Source organism: Aedes aegypti, chromosome 1 (genome assembly GCF_002204515.2).
Source record: "Aedes aegypti strain LVP_AGWG chromosome 1, AaegL5.0 Primary Assembly, whole genome shotgun sequence".
In the NCBI taxonomy this organism is placed as follows: domain Eukaryota; kingdom Metazoa; phylum Arthropoda; class Insecta; order Diptera; family Culicidae; genus Aedes; species Aedes aegypti.
The window spans coordinates 81,175,616-81,193,851 of record NC_035107.1 but is presented as its reverse complement, the minus strand read 5'-3'; the positions used below and the strand labels follow the sequence as shown (position 1 = coordinate 81,193,851).

The 18,236-nt window shown below is 39.5% G+C and overlaps 1 protein-coding gene across 4 annotated transcripts in view; it reads left to right on the top strand.

Moving 5' to 3' along the window:
• Positions 1-16,579, top strand: part of LOC5571305 (forkhead box protein K1) — an 85,406-nt gene extending 68,827 nt beyond the window's left edge. For all 4 annotated transcript variants that reach the window (XM_021840854.1, XM_021840839.1, XM_021840846.1 and 1 more), the window contains 4 exons: positions 5,881-6,394; positions 6,881-7,095; positions 7,156-7,454; positions 15,055-16,579. In XM_021840854.1, the coding sequence (XP_021696546.1) occupies positions 5,881-6,394; positions 6,881-7,095; positions 7,156-7,454; positions 15,055-15,206 (1,180 nt within the window). In that variant the 3' untranslated portion in view covers positions 15,207-16,579. The remainder of the gene's footprint in view (positions 1-5,880; positions 6,395-6,880; positions 7,096-7,155; positions 7,455-15,054) is intronic.
• Positions 16,580-18,236: the final 1,657 nt, after the last annotated feature.

Below are 18,236 nucleotides of genomic sequence, written 5' to 3'. Positions count from 1 at the left end.
GGCAAAGTTTCTCCATATTTTTCAGACATTTTTTTCAGAGATGTGAAATTAGGGTGGCCCACATGGTTTACGAGATCAGCACATTAACTTTTTTTCTGACGCATTTAGGACTACACAATGTTCTACAATGTTTTAGAACAACCGATTTGGAGCAACTTTGCCGGAGAACCCAAATTTCTATCTCCTTTGGTTCGCGAGTTATGATTTTTTTTATCGAAAAAGTTAGTTTTTTCTTGATAACTTTTTATACGATAATTTCTCGCAAAAACTTTGTTCCGAGCACTTTTAGAACTTTTGATTGCCAAAGAAACTACTGTTCTATCTCTTATGGTTACAGAGTTATCAGAAATTTTCTTCGAAAAAATTGTTGTTTTCAAATGCCGATATCTCCGAAAGACGCAAACGGATTTTCAATCTTTTGTCAGCATTAGAAAGATAACCTTTTGCTCTGTTTATGGTGAAAAAACTGTGAGGACGTTTTTTGTTTAAAACGATTGACAAAAATTTGAAAATAATATGTTTTTTACCCGAAAATTGTCCATAACTTGAAAAATATTCGAGATAGCTCTTTGGTGCCTTCAGCAAAAATATGCAAAATTTAAAGTTCTGAAAGTGCTTCATACAAAATATTCATAAAAAATCAACGCTTTAAGATATATTCACCATAAACCGAATTTTATATGATAAAGAAAGCGAAAAAAGAGAAATTTGCTGGAACAACCGGAATAACTGTATGTAAAATCATTTAAAATTGAAAATATCTATATAAATAAAAATGGAGTGGTGTTTGTATGTCACGAAATGGCTTCCGAACGGGTCAACCGATTTGAATGATTATTCTCCGTTCTGTTCGTCAAGTGTTCCGACGTGTTTGTGTGCATAAAAATCCCAGGATATTCACCGGGAAAGTCGAAAACAACGAGCGTGAACGGAACTGTCATTTTGTATGGGACGATCCATAGCGTTTTTCAACAGCCTACTTGATGGCAAGACGAAGTTTGCCGGGACTAGTATGTAATAAAATAAGATCGATCACAGTAAGCGAAATCTTAGGAGTTAGGGAAAGTTAGTTGCTGAAGCAGTTTTAAGGGGGCAGGATCCGTCATTGATTTCAAAATTTTCAAAAGCAGTTTTTTCGTTCAAAATCAAGAAAAGGTATAATAAATGTGTTCACTGTATTCTATTCTCCAATCGAAACACAGTGAACACATTTTCATCGAATAATTTTTGTTTTCGAACAGAAAAACTGCTTTTGAAGTTTCAATGATGACGATGATTACGATGACGGCGCGTTGAACGTTAACAGTGATCCAAGGAACATTAATCCATAAACGAAGTCTTGTTATTTCTCGCGACATAATGTTTGTCCCGCTAACCTATGCCGTGATTGGTTATAAATTGCTACCGCTTCGGCTTACTAAGCAGATCATGCGTTCAATACCGGTCCCGTTTATTATATTATCAACCCTAAACGATAACAAAACGTAGAGTAAAGTGGGGCAAAAGTTCGAGTGGGGTAAGAGTTTCTTTTTAAGATTTCGAGCTCAATGCAAAACAAATCTTATAAATTTCATGGTGGTTCGAATGCTATTCAAGTAAGAGACATTTACTCCAAATATCATAAAAATCGATTGAGATTTGGAAAAGATATGGCTATTTGTTGTTTTTTGACGTGAATATTGTAATTTTTAGTCAAACTTTCGTTGCATGGAACCAATTGAAGATAAAATCTTTTTCAATATTTTATGTAAGGGCGTTTCTAGGCCTATCATAAGGTTGCTTTGAGGTGTATTAGTTTTTGCATAAATGCTTGAAAACAATTTTTGGCCCATAGTGGGGCAAAAGTTCGAATCAGCGGGGCAAAAGTTCGACCCATGTATAAAATCACAGAAAAGTTTGCAAATTGCCTAAAACCCACATATTATCTTCAAATTTTTATAAATTTGTCTGATTGTGTGAAAACTGTCACCAAAATTTTACATTTCCACTCAGTTTTTCGAAAAACTGCTACTTTTGAGTATATTACAATTAACCCGGTTTTGGGCAATTCTTTGAAGAAAATTTAGTGTGTATTTTTCGGCAAACTTAAGTTTACGACTGGTGTAAAGTATGCCTGTCATAAAAGGATCGATATTTTGTGTTTTAGCCAGCGAACTTTTGCCCCACACTAGATTCGAACTCTTGCCCCACCGGTGGGGCAAAAGTTCGAATAAGACAATCAATTTTGAAACTGTTATAACTAAAAATGGGTAAATATTTTGACACAAGTTTATTCAGCAAAATTATAGCCAATATGTTGAAGGTTTATTGTACAGTATTTGTTTTGTTTTAACTGCTATTGTTTTCCTGGAAACTTTGATTATACCACTTAGGTCGAACTTTTGCCCCACCTTACTCTATACTTTGAAGAATTCCTTCAAATTACCAAAACCTTACTTCCCGTGATATCCTCCCATAGAAATATAGAAGTATCTGCAATTGTTCTATCTGGCAAAACGAATTAGTCAGGGCAGCATTCGCCTGTTGTGTTGAAGAATGCATGAATCTTGAATTTGAACCAGATGTAAATCCCAAATACTTGTCTAAGGTAACGAACCAGGAGGTGGATCTTCAACACTCGAAAACTGCTTCAGCAAATAATTTTCCTTTTTTCAACTCCTCAGATTCCGCTTACTATGATCGATATCAATACATGATAATTCAATTTTAAATGACTTTACATACAGTTATTTCAATTGTTCTAGCAAAAATCTCATTTTTCGCTTTCTTCACCATATAAAATTCGATTTATGGTGAATATATCTTAAAGCGTTGATTTTTTATGAATATTTTGTATGAAGCACTTTCAGAACTTTCAATTTTGCACATTTTTGCTGAAGGCATCAAAGAGCTATCTCGAATATTTTTCAAGTTATGGACAATTTTCGGTCAAAAACCATATTATTTTCAAAATTTTGTCAATCGTTTCAAACAAAAAACGTCCTCACAGGTTTTTCACCATAAACAGAGGAAAAATAAATTATTCTAATGCCGACAAAAGCTTGAAAATCCGTTAGCGCCTTTCGGAGATATCGGCATTTGAAAACAACCATTTTGTCGAAGAAAATTTCTGATAACTCTGTAACCATAAGAGATAGAACAGTAGTTCCTTCGGCAAAAAGTTGCGCAATCAAAAGTTCTAAAAGTGCTCAGAACAAAGTTTTTGCGAGAAATTATCGTATAAAAAGTTATCAAGAAAAAACTGATTTTTCAGAACCACCCTAACTTTTTCAATAAAAAAAAATCATAACTCGCGAACCATAAGAGATAGAAATTTGGGTTCTTCGGCAAAGTTGCTCCAAATCGGTTGTTCTAAAACATTGTAGAACATTGTGTAGTCTTAAATGCGTCAGCAAAAAAGTTTATGTGCTGATCTCGTAAACCATGTGGGCCACCCTAATTTCACATCTCTGAAAAAAATGTCTGAAAAATATGGAGAAACTTTGCCAAAGACACCATATATCTAAACTTGATGGTTTAGGCACAGTCATTTTTGTCTTCCTAGATATGACTTTGGGACCAATGTGCAATGGTTGCTACTCCGTGATTGATCGGAACTGGTAAGAATTGCACTACGATCCAAATGAATAAGGGATGGGAGTTTCCGCTTACTCTCGAAGTGCAATTTTAGCGGATCTAATATTATTGATCAGTAACGGCGCCGGCCAAGTCCTTACAGTCAGTTGGGATGGAGAAGGAATGTTAGGGTGTAATGATTGTTGCTTCTAGAGACCGAGAATACCTCTGCATGTCCACAATCACCACGGGAAGGGTGTTTATTAGTGAGGGAGGAAAAGATCTGGGAATTACCTCTGGTCGGTGATGCGATCCATGGACAAGGGGGAAATATACGACTAATATTTAAAGCTAGTTTTGTATTTTTGTCTCGAGAAGTTTTTGGTAGAAGATTTAAAAAATACGTCAACATCTATAATGTCGAACAATTCAAAGGACGTTTTTATTAATTTCGAAAACTGAAAATTACATGTATATATATTAAATTATATGAAACAGGAATAATACCGACACTTGTAGTGACGAACCATACATGTTTTGTTTGAAAATTGCATATGAGTATTTCTGTGCATTTTGTCTCGATATGGTAGAAGTTTTAAAAAATACGTCAACATTCACAATGTCGAACAATTCAAAAGATAATTTTTAATAAATTATTAAAATGTCAAAAAGAGAAAAATATATGTATATTGAAATTGTATAAAAAAAAGCATAATGCCGACACTTATAGTGACGAACCATACGAAGTTTGTTTTGATATTACATAAAAATTACGCTTTCAAGAAAAAAAATGTGTTACCATAAGCATGAAACGAACTCACCAGTTGGTAATCCATCCTAGACTGAACACAAAACTGACAATGACTGCAAAACTTCTTGGCGTCCCGAAAACAAACCGTCTTGCTTGGGCCTTCCCAAACACCTACCCAGCAAGACGCTCCTAAACCGTGAGCAAACCCTATCCGACGATGCAAAATCGAACCGTCCTGCTTGGGCTTCACGAAGCACTACCCAGCAAGACGCTCCAAAACAGGAAAAAAATTCTCTGGCGACGGAAACACTCGTGAAACCGTGAGCAAAATCTATCCGACGACGCAAAAATCGAACCGTCCTGCTTGGGCTTCACGAAGCACTCTTTAACGTAGATTCAGAATATGCAAATACGTGAGTACCCCCAAACAAGTCAATTGAAATCCGTAAGGTATTCGCTGCGCGGTGAGACTTTTAGCGTTTTTTTTTTTCTTTCACTCAGGCCCATACGGGTTAAAGATGTTTCATATCAAAATCTTCGTGGAAGTCCTATGGAGATCGATAATAATTTCCTGGAGGACTTTGGACATTCTTGAAAAAAAATCTAAATGGATCTTAGGAGTACTTTCTGGTTGAATTCCTGAACGTATCGAAAACAAAATTATTGTGAATTCCAATTCCTTAGGAAATTCGTAATAGAATTGCTAAATGCGCTCCTGAAGAAATCTTTAAACTTTTGAAGGAAACCTTGGATAACAACCTGCATCAATTTTGGAGAACTTCCTGGTTGAATTTTAGAATATATCTAAAACAAAATGCTTGGATCAATTCCTTAGGAAATCTGTAACAGAATCACTAAGTCATGCAGAAATCTTTAAAGTGATATCTGATGAAAACCTTGGGCAATTCCATGAATTAATTTCAAAAACTTTTTAGGGAAAATCATGGTAAAATATAAGAGGAGGTAAAAAAAGTTTTAAAAATATTTTTAGAGAAACGTCTGGTTAGATTCTTTGTGGAAGCTCTTGTCTCCTGCTTCCTATTAGTTTTCTTGGTTCTATATTAGTATTTTTTCTTGACAATAGGTTCAGAGTTTTTATTTTCAAGTTCTTCTGCCACGAGGTCAATGAAAATACTCTGGAGTTTAGGTCTTCAGTATCTACAAGAGATGACGTCGACAATATATACATTCATAACTCATGAGATTCATATAACACATGTTGATCAGTGATCAGTAAAAAAAGCATTTCTGATAATTAAACTCATAAGAAATAGACATGAGTTTGAATAGTTTCGAAAAAACATGTATTTTTTAGCTGTTATTGAAAGCGTGAAGGTTGTATAGGGAAGGAATTACACACAAAACTTATCTTCCATAAACGTATAACTGTCCCACGGGCTTATGGGTAGTAATCCCCTTGATTTCAAAGAATATTGCAGTAAAAAATACTTCAAATCTACTAAATTAGAACTATTGGTAAAGTAATATAGTCTTGGGTATCTACGGGTTAATTGCTATAATCAAAGATTTGGAAAAGTAAATTCACCTACTAAATTGTGTTCTATCGATTTCAGTTGTAGCATTCGATTCCCAAGTACAAATATCAAGATTCAGTTCGAGAATCTGATCGATCAAGCCAACAACGGGGGCATTTCGATCGACCTGAACCAGCACACTCCGATCAAGGTGGGAACCGGATCGGGTGGCAGTGCGGCAGCGGCGGCAGCAGCAATCGCCGCGGTCGGAGGCAATCTCAGCGTGGGTGGCACGACGACCGCCGCCGGCGACAAATCCCCCTCGTCGAATGTCGTTTACTCACCGCTCAAGATCTCCATCCCGGAACAGAGTGGTTCGAGCAATCCCAACCTAGCGGTGGAGATCCGTGGCCATTATGCCGGAGGGGGTGGTGGTGGCGGTGGCGGCGGAGGCGGACGAGACAACAGCATGCACATCAGCGGCAGTGGGTACCCATCGCCCACTGGTACCATCAGCGCGGCCAATAGCTGCCCTACGAGCCCTCGGCAAAACACGCACGAGTTCCCACAGTATAGTCACAATAGTCATAGTAGTAACAACAACAATTACGTCGTAAGTATTTTCTGGTTTACCCAATTAAACATTAACATGCCATGGTAGTTTCTTTTTAGAGACTTGGTCACTATTTTAATGCGAGCCTCTCAAAAATCACTATTTCCTATGGAAGGTTCTGAAGTTTGCTTTTTTCAACCAAAATGCTCCAAAAAGTAGATTTGAGTACCTTGTACCTTATAATTCCGCCCTAATTACTTATCTTTGACAGATACGCGTATTTCTACTACCACTTGTAGCCTTCTTCAATGTCAGTTACACGTATCCACAGTGAATACGAGTAACTGTTACTGAATAAGGCTACAAGTGGTAGTCAAAATACGCGCATCTGTCATAGATAAGCAATTATGACGGAATTAAAAGGTACAAGATACTCAAATCAGGTACTAAATAAATTCTAAATACCTGAATCAACTTCTCATAAAATTCCGGAAGAAGATCATGAAAACCACCAGTGTAAAACTTCTCTCTCCCCCTGCTATCCAGGAATTCCAAGCACCCGCATCTCAATCCATGGCCGAAGGTGACAAGCCACCGTACAGCTACGCACAGCTGATAGTGCAAGCAATCTCGGCGTCACCGGAAAAGCAGCTCACGTTGTCCGGCATCTACTCGTTCATATCGAAAAACTACCCCTACTACCGGACAGGGGCCAACAAGGGCTGGCAGAATTCGATCCGCCACAATCTCAGCTTGAATCGGTAAGTTCGTTGCGGCATCCTCCAAGCTACAGGTTCCTAATCCCTTTCTAAACCTTGTAGATACTTCATCAAGGTGCCACGATCACAGGACGAACCGGGCAAGGGTAGCTTCTGGCGGATAGACCCGTCGAGTGAGCTGAAGCTGATCGACCAGAGCTACCGCAAGCGACGCCAGCGGGGATCTCAGTGCTTCCGGACGCCGTTCGGTATGCCCCGGTCGGCGCCGGTTTCGCCCAGCTACATGGACAACAACTCGCGGGAGGGTTCGCCCGTTAACGACGAGCTGATGCTGTCGGCGCCCGGCTCGCCCGGTCAGAACAACAGCGGCAACGTCAGCTACAGTTCGGCCAATCATGATGGTAAGTTTTTTTTCTTTAACCAAAATGATCTCTTAAATCATTTTTTATTTCTTGTGGTTGCACAGTGCATTCTGGAGGTTCCAAATAAACCTTCAGTTACTATTACGCGACTATGCCACCAATTCTAAAGAAAGCATCAAAAATTCTTCTAGTGGTTTTCCCACAGATTTCTTCTGGAGGTCTTCTCCAATGATCCCTTCAAGAATTTCTCAAGAGATTCCTCCGCAATGTTCAAATGGATTTATCTACGACTTGAACCTCGGTTCCTCCCATGAATCACTCCACAAATTACACCAGGGATTATTCAAGAAATCTATTCAGATTGTTTTCAAGAATTTCTTCAGGGCTTACTTTCAAACATTTCTCCAAAAAAATTTCCATGGATTTTTCAAAAGTTCATTGATTTTTCTGATCATTGCTACATAATATTCTTCTGGGATCCCGTCCGATGTTTACTTGCGTCTGTAGGATATCTAGACATTCGATTGATTGTTTTTTTTTTCAATAATGATGTGGGAAATCATCCAAGACTTACTCCAACATCCAGGTTTTTTTTCCAGAGTTTCTTGCAAAAGTTCATAAGGATGTTCTACAACCGCATCCGAAACGGCAAGATCGACTTCGGTGAGGAACTCTCGAAAATTGTCGATGTTACACAATGTTGGTCCAATTTATGGGAGAACCCCACTGAATACAAAAGCGATGCGATTTGACCAGGAGAAGAAGAGCTACAGTGTAATGGAATTGGAGACATGGCCGCGATCGTAGTATCCGCTCATGATATACGTGATGCTACCCGGTATACCAGAAATTGAGCTGCACCAGGATCTGATTTTGTGCACAATTTTTGGTATAAAAACACAACTATCCATGGGCGGATGGCGGAATGCGACGATCTCGACTCCATTCGGTAGGGTCAAGGTTAGCACTCCATCGTACATCATATTCCACAGTGTTGTTGGACCAAGTATGGATCCCTGGGAAACTCCCGCCGTTACTTTGGTTGAAATCCGTCCCTGATTTGTGTCGTAAACCAATACCCGGTTCTGAAAGTAGCTTTGCAGATCTTAACGCAGATATCCGGGGACCCGCATTCTGTGTAGATCCAACTGGCACAGTTAAACGCGTTCTTAACCCTCTCTTTCCCACGACTTTGATCGACTATTTCTTCACGAAAAAAGCGTTTTTATCAAAAGTACTTGAACAAACAATGTTGCAAATAGTCTTAATTTTTCGAATTCGGTAAAAAAGTGTTTGGTTGTTTTTCAATAGTAAATTGATTGTTTATCAATAGTTTTAATATTGAAACAGTTAGTTTACTTTTGGATTAATCTGATGAGTATATAAACATATTCTAGTAACTATTACTAAGTATTCATCTAATTCGGGTTATCTCCAGTTCGTCGAAAACTAGTGGAGCTCTGGAGCTACCATGGGAAAGAGAGGGTTAACATCTATCGTTACCACTGCGCAGTATAGATTGCCTCTCCTCTTCTGCTTGGCCGCTTTCTCCGCGCACGCGATGACCGTCCGAATAGCATCAACCGTCGAAGTCTTTTTACGGAATCCGAACTGCTTTTTCGACCAACCGTTCTCGCCTTCCGTGTAGATCGTCAACCTGCCGAGCATGAGCTTTTCCAGCAGTTTACTAAGAGTATCTAGCAAGCATATTGGTCCATGAGTATCAGGATCTCCTGGCGGTTTTCCCGGTGTTGGCAGCATCACCAGCTTCTGCACCTTCCATCCGCTGAACATATCTGAGAATGTCAAGATTGCTGCCCTTTGCGCTACGTTAGAAATACCATCTGGACCGGGAGCTTCAATCCTTTCGCAATCGTTATTGGCTCGGCGTTAGAAACTTGGATACCGGCATTTTCTTCATCTACGTCAGCGGCATCATGTGTAGGAAAGAGACCGTCCACTATTAACTTCAGTTTGCCGGGGCACATTTCAGCTGGTACTGCGCCCTTGATCTTCGCCATCACTACTCGATGGGCCCCGAAATTTTCGTCAGCTTCCCGGTACAACTCCTTGTAGCAGTTCAATTTACTCGTCGCTATCTCCCATTTGAACGCGGATCTGGCCAGCCGATAGGTAATTTTACGCTCTTCCATGCTGGCTTCCGTTTGGCTCTCTGCACACGTCTTTTGGCTCTTATGCATGGCGCCGTTTTTTCCTTGGCTCCAATTTTCTCGGCATAGTTGTCACACGCTCTTGCCAACGCTACTGTCACAGGGTGGCCATCGAACCGGGAAAAGCGGGAAAAAGACGGGAATTTGAATCCATCGGGAAAAAAGCGGGAAAAACCGGGAATTTGAAGCGGTCACCGGGAAAATCTGTTTTCAACGAATATCTTTGAGCTCTAAACTTACAAATAATTAAAAATTGTTTATTTAAAATAACAGCTTTGATTGTATTGTAACGAAACATCAACCAATCGAACAATATCCACGAAATTGAATAGACCATTTCCGTGATTTTTTTTTATTGACTTATATGCTTTCTGTCAATTTACTGAACAAACTTTCCTAAGGAACCGATATGTTTTGGAGCCTTTAACTATTAGAAAACAATGAAAAACTTGCGGCACGTTAGTTCACCCCTCGGTCTCCTACAATTTGTTTCACCTCGAAAAAATGCATACCCCTTTTTCCCCTATGGTTTTGCCACCACGTTGTAGTGAATTTAAGATCAGCTAGCATGACCAGATGATTTTTGTTTATGTTTTCATTCATCATAATGGGCTCCGCTGGTTTCGCTCCCTCCTTCCTTCACGGTTCGTGAAGTCTCCGTAATCACCGCGGAAACCACCTTCACCGCTTCGGCCGGTTATGACCGCACCCGGCGAACACTACACGGTTCTGTAATGCAAGGATTGTAGTCGACCGACAGATGCCTGACGAGGATTGGATAAGCCGGAAGATTCCTGCCTGGAGGCAGCAACAGCCGCTCAAAATTTTCTTGCACGGCTGTTGCTGCCTCAAGGCGGAAATCTTCCGGATCAACAGCCAACAGATATATCTAGGCATTTGTCGGTATTAATAGTAAAAAGAACCTCTAATAGAACTAGCAGTGCCGTAACCAAGGTATCTAGAAGGGAGGTACCCCAATGTGTCAGATTTCCCATTCCGCCATTTTGAAATGCCAAGTGACAGCTGGCGAGTTTGTTTTGGTTGTTTGGATATCAGATGCATGGCGTGACAAAGTAGGTATAGAATGTTTCTTTTACACTCACATCTGTGTGGTATACGCGGCAAAGTATCTGAATTTACTTCACTGTGTAATGCACTGATAGTAGAATGACTTAACTTACGAGATAAAGTTACAAGAATACAACCGTCATCGTCAGACGGCGCATCCTCTCTTTCATCTGTAGACCATCGGTGGTGGGTGGCTCTCACCCGCTGCACTATTCGAAATTTCCACATTGCACATGCATGTATTACATGCAATTGTAAACCAATTTTTCAAATAATCTGCTTTTCGTCGACACAAAACACCGGAATACTACATTAAAGACGAAAATTTGATTCGCGACAAAATGCTGGAGAAAATTTTCACTTCACTGTGTTTATGTTTGTTGGAATAAACATTCCCTAACAACCCCATAGAAACGGTTGAGTACACAAACCCGCCAGCTAGCCAACTCGCCAACTGTCACTTCCGCCTTCCCCGCAGCTAACCACACCGCGCACCCACTGACTGCTGAGATCGGTAAACCTGTCATTATAATAATCTTGGCCGTAACTGTTGGGTGGATGAGAGATTTGTTGTTAGTGGGTGGTTTTAAATTTTGAATCTGTGGAGGAAAATGTATTGTACTAAAGGAAGACCTGAATCGGGTTGGAGTTGAAACTGTGATTCAGAATGGGTTGCGCCAGTTCCAACCTGGTTCAAAAACGTTTGAGTAATTTTAGTTTCGTTGGCGCTCCTGTTTTGGGCGCCCTGACCGGGATCACGGTCAGTTTGAGCGCGCACCTGATTTGACGTTTCCAAATGTAAACAAGCATCCCAATGCAGGGGTGAAATCGAAAACCTGTTGCAAAACCACCACGCTGATACCCATAGGGTTGAACAAACTGTGCCGCATCTCGAATTATTTTTCAAAATGTGGTGAGTATCCATGTTTTCAAAAATTTGTAAGAAAATCAGGAGTGCATATAAACAAAATCTGAAAGCGTTAATATTCATTAAAAATGATTGTCTTTCGAAGAAAAATACAAAAACTGGGGGTTAGATCTGACGGAAATGGTCTATTGCTAAGCTATTTAAAACAATTATTTTTTTTCGAAAATTTTGCTTCTTTGCACCTATAGTGGTGCAACAGTACCCATAGTGCAGGGTCCCATAAGCAATCAATGGATTGCGCCGTTGAAGGAACCATGCTTAAAACATACCACCACTAAAGGAACAGTGTTCCTAATATTGGTGCAAGGGTTTTTGCAGGGAATTTTTGAATAAATAGTAATTTCATACATTTAAATGATAGAAGGACTGGTTAGTTAAAATCACATATTTTATTATTTTATCAGACAGTTTCAGCTGTTTTCCGTTAGGTGCACCACTAATAGTACATTTAATATGTCTTATTAAATATTAATGATTTGACTTGACTATTCTTTAAAATGTTTCATTTTACCAATGGTTAACGATGTTTCGATTTACTTTTAATTTTTCCTTTTACTGTCAGGGATAACATTTTTTGGACTTCTCTATAACTTATTTAACTTAAATTTCACATCGAAGTTGAGAAACTTCAGAAGATTCAAGCACTCAAAAATATCGCATTGAAAAAAGTCCAGATGTTATTGAAAACAATCCTTTATTTATAAGAGCTTGTAATATGATATAAGCTAACTAATCGACTAAGAATAAATAAAGTACAGATACATGCTTTTACTTGCGTGGCTTCGTTTCATTTTCAAGAGATGTGCTAGCCTCGGCCGATAAATCTCTCAAATAAAGTTATTTATCTATCCTGTTTTTCATCATAAACTTATTTGGTTTAGAGAACCTTTCATTCTCATGAAGAAATAATCGAAGGATTAGAAATTGTGGAAATATCTTCAACCTCATTAACTGTTTGGGACCCTGTATGGTTTACTTTGGCATCTGGGGCAATTGTCTTGACAGTAAGATACACCTAAGCAAGAAGCGTATTGTTGAAAAATATAGGTTCAGTAGCTTTAAAAAAAGGCTACCGAAGTGAGCAAAAACTGACAAAAATTTTCTTACTAGCACAAATAAAAACCGGGAAAATACTGAAAAATATACCGGGAAAAAAGCGGGAATTTGAAAATTGGATTTTGGTGGCCACCCTGTGTCAGCTCTGCTGGACCCAATTCTGGAGCGTCGTTTACTGTTTGAAGTGCTTCGGCGAAACGAATCCTACTACCGGAATCGCAGGACCGACCTCGGCATCTGCCTGGCCAGCTTAGGAGTAGACTACGAGTAGCAGGATAGCGGGAGATGTTCCGCCGCTCGGGAAATCTTCGTCGGAGTAGGATAGATCCAACACCGGGGGGACTACTCTGAATAGTAGGGCAATTCGCCTAATGTTGAACGGCTAAAAACGTCGCCTATTGTTGAACAGCCCGTGTATTCCTTATAGCGTGTTCAACAATTAGCGAGCATTTTGAACGTTCAACAATTGGCGAATTACCCTACGTAACATATCACCGGATTGAGTTGTACGAGCGCCAGTGAACTGGAAGTCATCCTCCAACCAGAATTGCTGGACCAACCTCGGCATCCAACTGGTCAACCAGGAGAGCTCGAACAGCAGCAGCGGAGAACAAGTTGTCGTAGAACAATGAAACGCACATGAGCGTCCAGTAGAAGTTCAACAGGTCTCTGATGTGAGGCCAGCCCAAGAGTAGAATGCATTGTCGCACAGAAAGCAGAGATTTTCATCCGCCAATTGGGCAAAACGAGTAGTCGCAGAGACACCATAGAAATGTCGTAGTGAGCAGCATTTTTGTCGACATTAAGCTCCAACAGCGACCTAGCAGAACAGCTAGAAGCTCGCCTCACGTTGATCAAGAAGGAGCTGCAGGAAAAGTTCTTGTCTCGTGTCAACTGTATTTTGAAGAGCTTTCTGGACCACAATGATCAATCAACATTCTCCAACAAGATAGCAAAGTTCCATGACTTGGTGGAGGTGAAGCAGTTGTGGGACCTAGAGGACGTCCGTATAGTTCCGTTAGTCCTCTCAGCGAACGGAACTGTCCCGAGATCTCTCCTAAGGTCCCTAGACTACCACGAATTGAAGAATGACCTACACGGCATCCATAAAGCGATCATTCTTGGAACGTGAAGTTTAGTTTTACAATTTCTGAACCACCACAACTGAGAAGCTCATCCAACAGACTATTTGCACACTTGGCAAAGCATGTGATATTTTTAGTTTCAATTTTCTTCTATGTCAAATGAACTTAGGGTACCGTAATTCGGGGTGTAGTTGATCAGTGAGGAGAAGTTGGTCATTCCCGTACCCACATGTGTAAACTGCCAAGAGAGCTATGATCCGTTTTCAATTATCACAACCTCTGTCATACCGCATCACCTGATAACTGCTCTTGACGTTTCTATATTCGGTGCGCCGTTGAAGATAGTTCTTCTTCTTCTTCTTCTTCTTTCTGGCGTTCAAGATAGTTATACCATGAAAAAAATAGATTTTTAAGGAAATGTTCGATGAATTGTTGAAAGGTTCTACTCCAAACATTCGACTATTGCCAAGGCTATATAAAGACACCATTTACATAAACTGTTTCAAACATTTCAGATACGTGCTGCGAACCCAGTTTTAAATTTGCTTTGCGGATAAAAATTCATTTTCAGAGAAAATAATGTTCTTTTTGAGAGCGAGTTGCTAATTTCAAAGAAAATTGCAACTTTAGGCGTTTAATGTGGTGTATTCTGTAATTCTCAACATTCAATTCAGAAATTGACCGATTCATCAACAAGTTGTAAGATTTTTGAGGCTTATTCGAGATCAGTGACCCCAAATTTAGTAAATAGCATGTATCTTTATTTTAGGAAACTTGTAGTAATTGATCAACTTCACCCCGCAATCAAAGATTACATTTTTTAATTTCTAAAAAATGTTTTTGATATTTTGATAACATTTCGTAAGCATTTCTTTTGTATAATTCGATAAACATTCAACCAGTATGTTTTAAAAATATTTGAATGATAATACATGCATCCTTCTAGGGATTTTAGAACAGAATCACTCAAAAGTGATCAACTTCACCCCATTTTACGGTAACTCGGCAATTGTTGAACTGTCAAAATGCTCGCTATTTGTTGAATACGCCATAAGATACACACGGACTGTTCAACAATAGGCGACGTTTTTAGCCCTATTACGCGAATTGCCCTATTACGCGAATTGCCCTATTACGCGATTTTCAATATTGTAACTTCCCCAAGAATGGATCGGAGATCAAAAGTTGCTGTTGTAGCGATTCTAAACTTCGCTGGGAGTGTTACAATAGCGATTCCATACTTGAGGCATTAATCTGACTTGGGTTCAAAATCGCCAGAAGAGCATTCGGTCCCACTAATCATAATCTTATCCTTATCCTATTTTTTATAGGTTCTCAGCACTCATCCTACCAGAATCAGTATAACGCTTACGCCAGCGGAGGTGCCGAGCACAGTGTCGAAGTGTACGACGAAGACGATCAGGTCGAGTACGATAGCGATGAGTACGACGCCCCAACGGCAGTCAAACGCCAAAAGATCTAATGCAGCAGCACGCCATCGTCAGCAGCCTCTCATTCTCACCAAGGTATGGCTAAAACTCATCCACTGAGTATGAGAAACGTCTCAACCGTTGAAAAAACTGAGGAAACGCATTCATACACAATTGAAGAGAAACAAAACCAATTGCACATAGAGGAGGAAATCGTCAACTTCAACTAACTGTTACTCAGAAAAACACTACGTCACCAACACTAACACATCCACAATACACATACAAACACACAACCACAATTTTAACGTTCTTGATGGTCTTATCTGCGTTCGTTGTCGGTTTGTGAAACCACCTGCATCTTAAAGATAAAAATCTGAATGAAACACAAAACTTTTTCCCCCCGTTTATCAGTGTAAGCACACGGAAGAGAACGAGATTCACCTCGAGTGATGTTTTACTACTGGAGGAAATCTTTTACGAACAGTAACATTATTGCACACATTTTCAGTCACTAGAACGAAGAAAAAAAGCGATCAGGAACTCCAATCCTGACTGCATTCATCCATTGTTTCACGAGAGATAGAGGAGAATCATTCTTTACTAAGAAAGGTGGCAAACCGGTTTCTTACCGGTTTACCACGCACTAATCGTGTGGCGCGCAGACAAGTGAATCCAAAATATTACAATTTATATAATCTATGGTTAATATAAAGAGAGAAAAAAAGCAAAAATGGAAAATCCGATAAGGAAGTACATTTAAAATTCTAGTTATTAATGAATGTGAGCAAGAAAATCTATACAAATTTAAAGGTAAACTAATTTAAATGCAAACAAAACCAAGTAAATGAGATAAACAAGTATTTAGTGTTTAGTAAAATGTCTCTTTTATTAAATATGAAAAAAAAATCGTAAAACACCCCAACAAAACACATACCGAAAGAGTAGGAAAAAAAAACAGACCGAAAAACCGGTGGAGAGCCAGCGACGTAGTTGCGATTCTTGCGCGCATGGATGGTTCCAATCTATGCCAAGCTGGAATTGCGGAACCGAATTTGGAATCCACCAGTGCAGTGCAAAGAAGATCAACGCCGAGGCAGGAAAACAAAAAAATAGCAAAAATCACGTAGCAGAAAACAAATGAAGAAGTAGCTGGTAAGGATGGAAGAAAAGAAAAAAGAGAAAAATCCACACACGAAATCAATCAAATTGATTAAAACTACACAACTATTATTACTCAAAAACGCAAAATCGTCCGCGAGCGAGCGAACTATAACACGATGTCTGGCGCTGTCCTGGCTTCCTATGGATGTGGCAGCGACCCTGTTTGGCATGCAAAGCGCTCGCACGCGAAAAACGGGACCCTCTGCGCTGATTGCTCGGGCGGACGGTAGGTACATTTATTGTGTAATGGAAAGATGTATGATATATACAAAGTTCAGGCCCATTATGGAGTGGAGGATATAAGTTGGGTTCGTCGGAAAGCAAGATAAGGAAGAGAGGAAGTTTGTAAGGTAGACGACAACAATGCTGTGTAACTTAATTGTATTTGTTTAAATGTAAATTTATTAACAATACAAAAATGAAGAAAAGAAACTGACGGATGGATTGTATGCTGAAAGAACGATTTCCCTTGGATTAGGCGTATTATAGATATCCATTTGGACGTATCATTGTGTTCGCTTCTCTGTTTTGGCACTTTGCAGCAAAAAACGCTGGAAACTTTCACGTATTTTAGGGACACCTTAAGGAGTTGCTCTAAGGATTCTATCAGGAGTTTTTATCAGAAATCTTATCATGAATTCCTCCAGGGTTTTCATCAGGACTTGCTATAGGAATTCCATCAGGAACATTTCTAGGGGATTCATCAGAAGTTCCTCCAATGATTCCCTCAGGTGTTCCTTTAAGTATATATTTAGGAATTCCTCCAGGGATTCCATAAAGAGTTCCTATAGGTATTTCATCAGGAGTCCCTCCAGAGATTCCATCAATAGTTCCTTCAGAGATTCCACATGGAATTCTTCCAGAGATTCTATCAGGAATTCCTCCGGAGATTATATCAGGAGTTCCTCGAAAAATTCCATCAGGATTTCTTTTAGGGATATCAAAGGAGTTTCTCTAGGAATTCTACCTGGAGTTACATCAGGGATTTCATCAAGAGTTTCTCTAGGGATTTTATCAAAAGTTTCTTCAGAGATTCCACCTGTAATTCCTTCAGAGATTATATCAGGAGTTCCTCAAGGAAATGCATCAGGATTTCTTTCAAGGATTGCATAAGGAGTTTCTCCAGGGAATCCATCAGGAATACCTTTAAAAACCATATTACAGTCGCCTCTCCACATCTCGATATCGAAGGGACCATCGAGATAGAGAGAATCGAGACAAAGAACACATTTTTGATGAATACTAGATTGAAAAACACTCCGTTTCCAAGAAAGTAATACACAAACAGACGTCATTTTGCGCTCCTAATTTGTTTTGAATCCCAAAACTTTGGTCTAGTAACCTTCGATATTGGTCATATCGACATACGGAGAGAAAATTGAGAACGAAAAATCAACAGAAACACATCGAGATATCAAGATATGGAGAATGAAGATGTATGCAGACTGACGGGACTTATGAAATCATCGACATAGGGAGAGATATCGAGATGTAGAACATCGAGATGTGGAGAGTCGACTGTAGTAATTTCTTCAGAAATTTCATCAGTAATTCCTATAGAGATTCCTCTAGAGATTACATCAGAAGTTTCTTCAGAGATTCGAACCACCGAGATTACATCACCAGTTCTTCTTGGGATTACATCAGGAGTTCGTTCAAGGATTTAATTAGAAGTTCCTTCAGATATTCCACCTAGAATTTCCCCAGGGATAGTATCAAAAGTTTCTGTAGTTTCTTTGGAGATTGCACCTGCAATTTCTCTAGAGATTGTATCAGGGATTCCTCCAGGAATTCCATCAGGATTTCTTCTTGGGATTTTATAAAGAGTTCCGCCAGGTATATTATCAGCAATCCCTCCAGGGATTTTATCAGGAGTTCCCATTAGAATCCGGTCTGAAGTTCCTTCAGAGATTGCATTA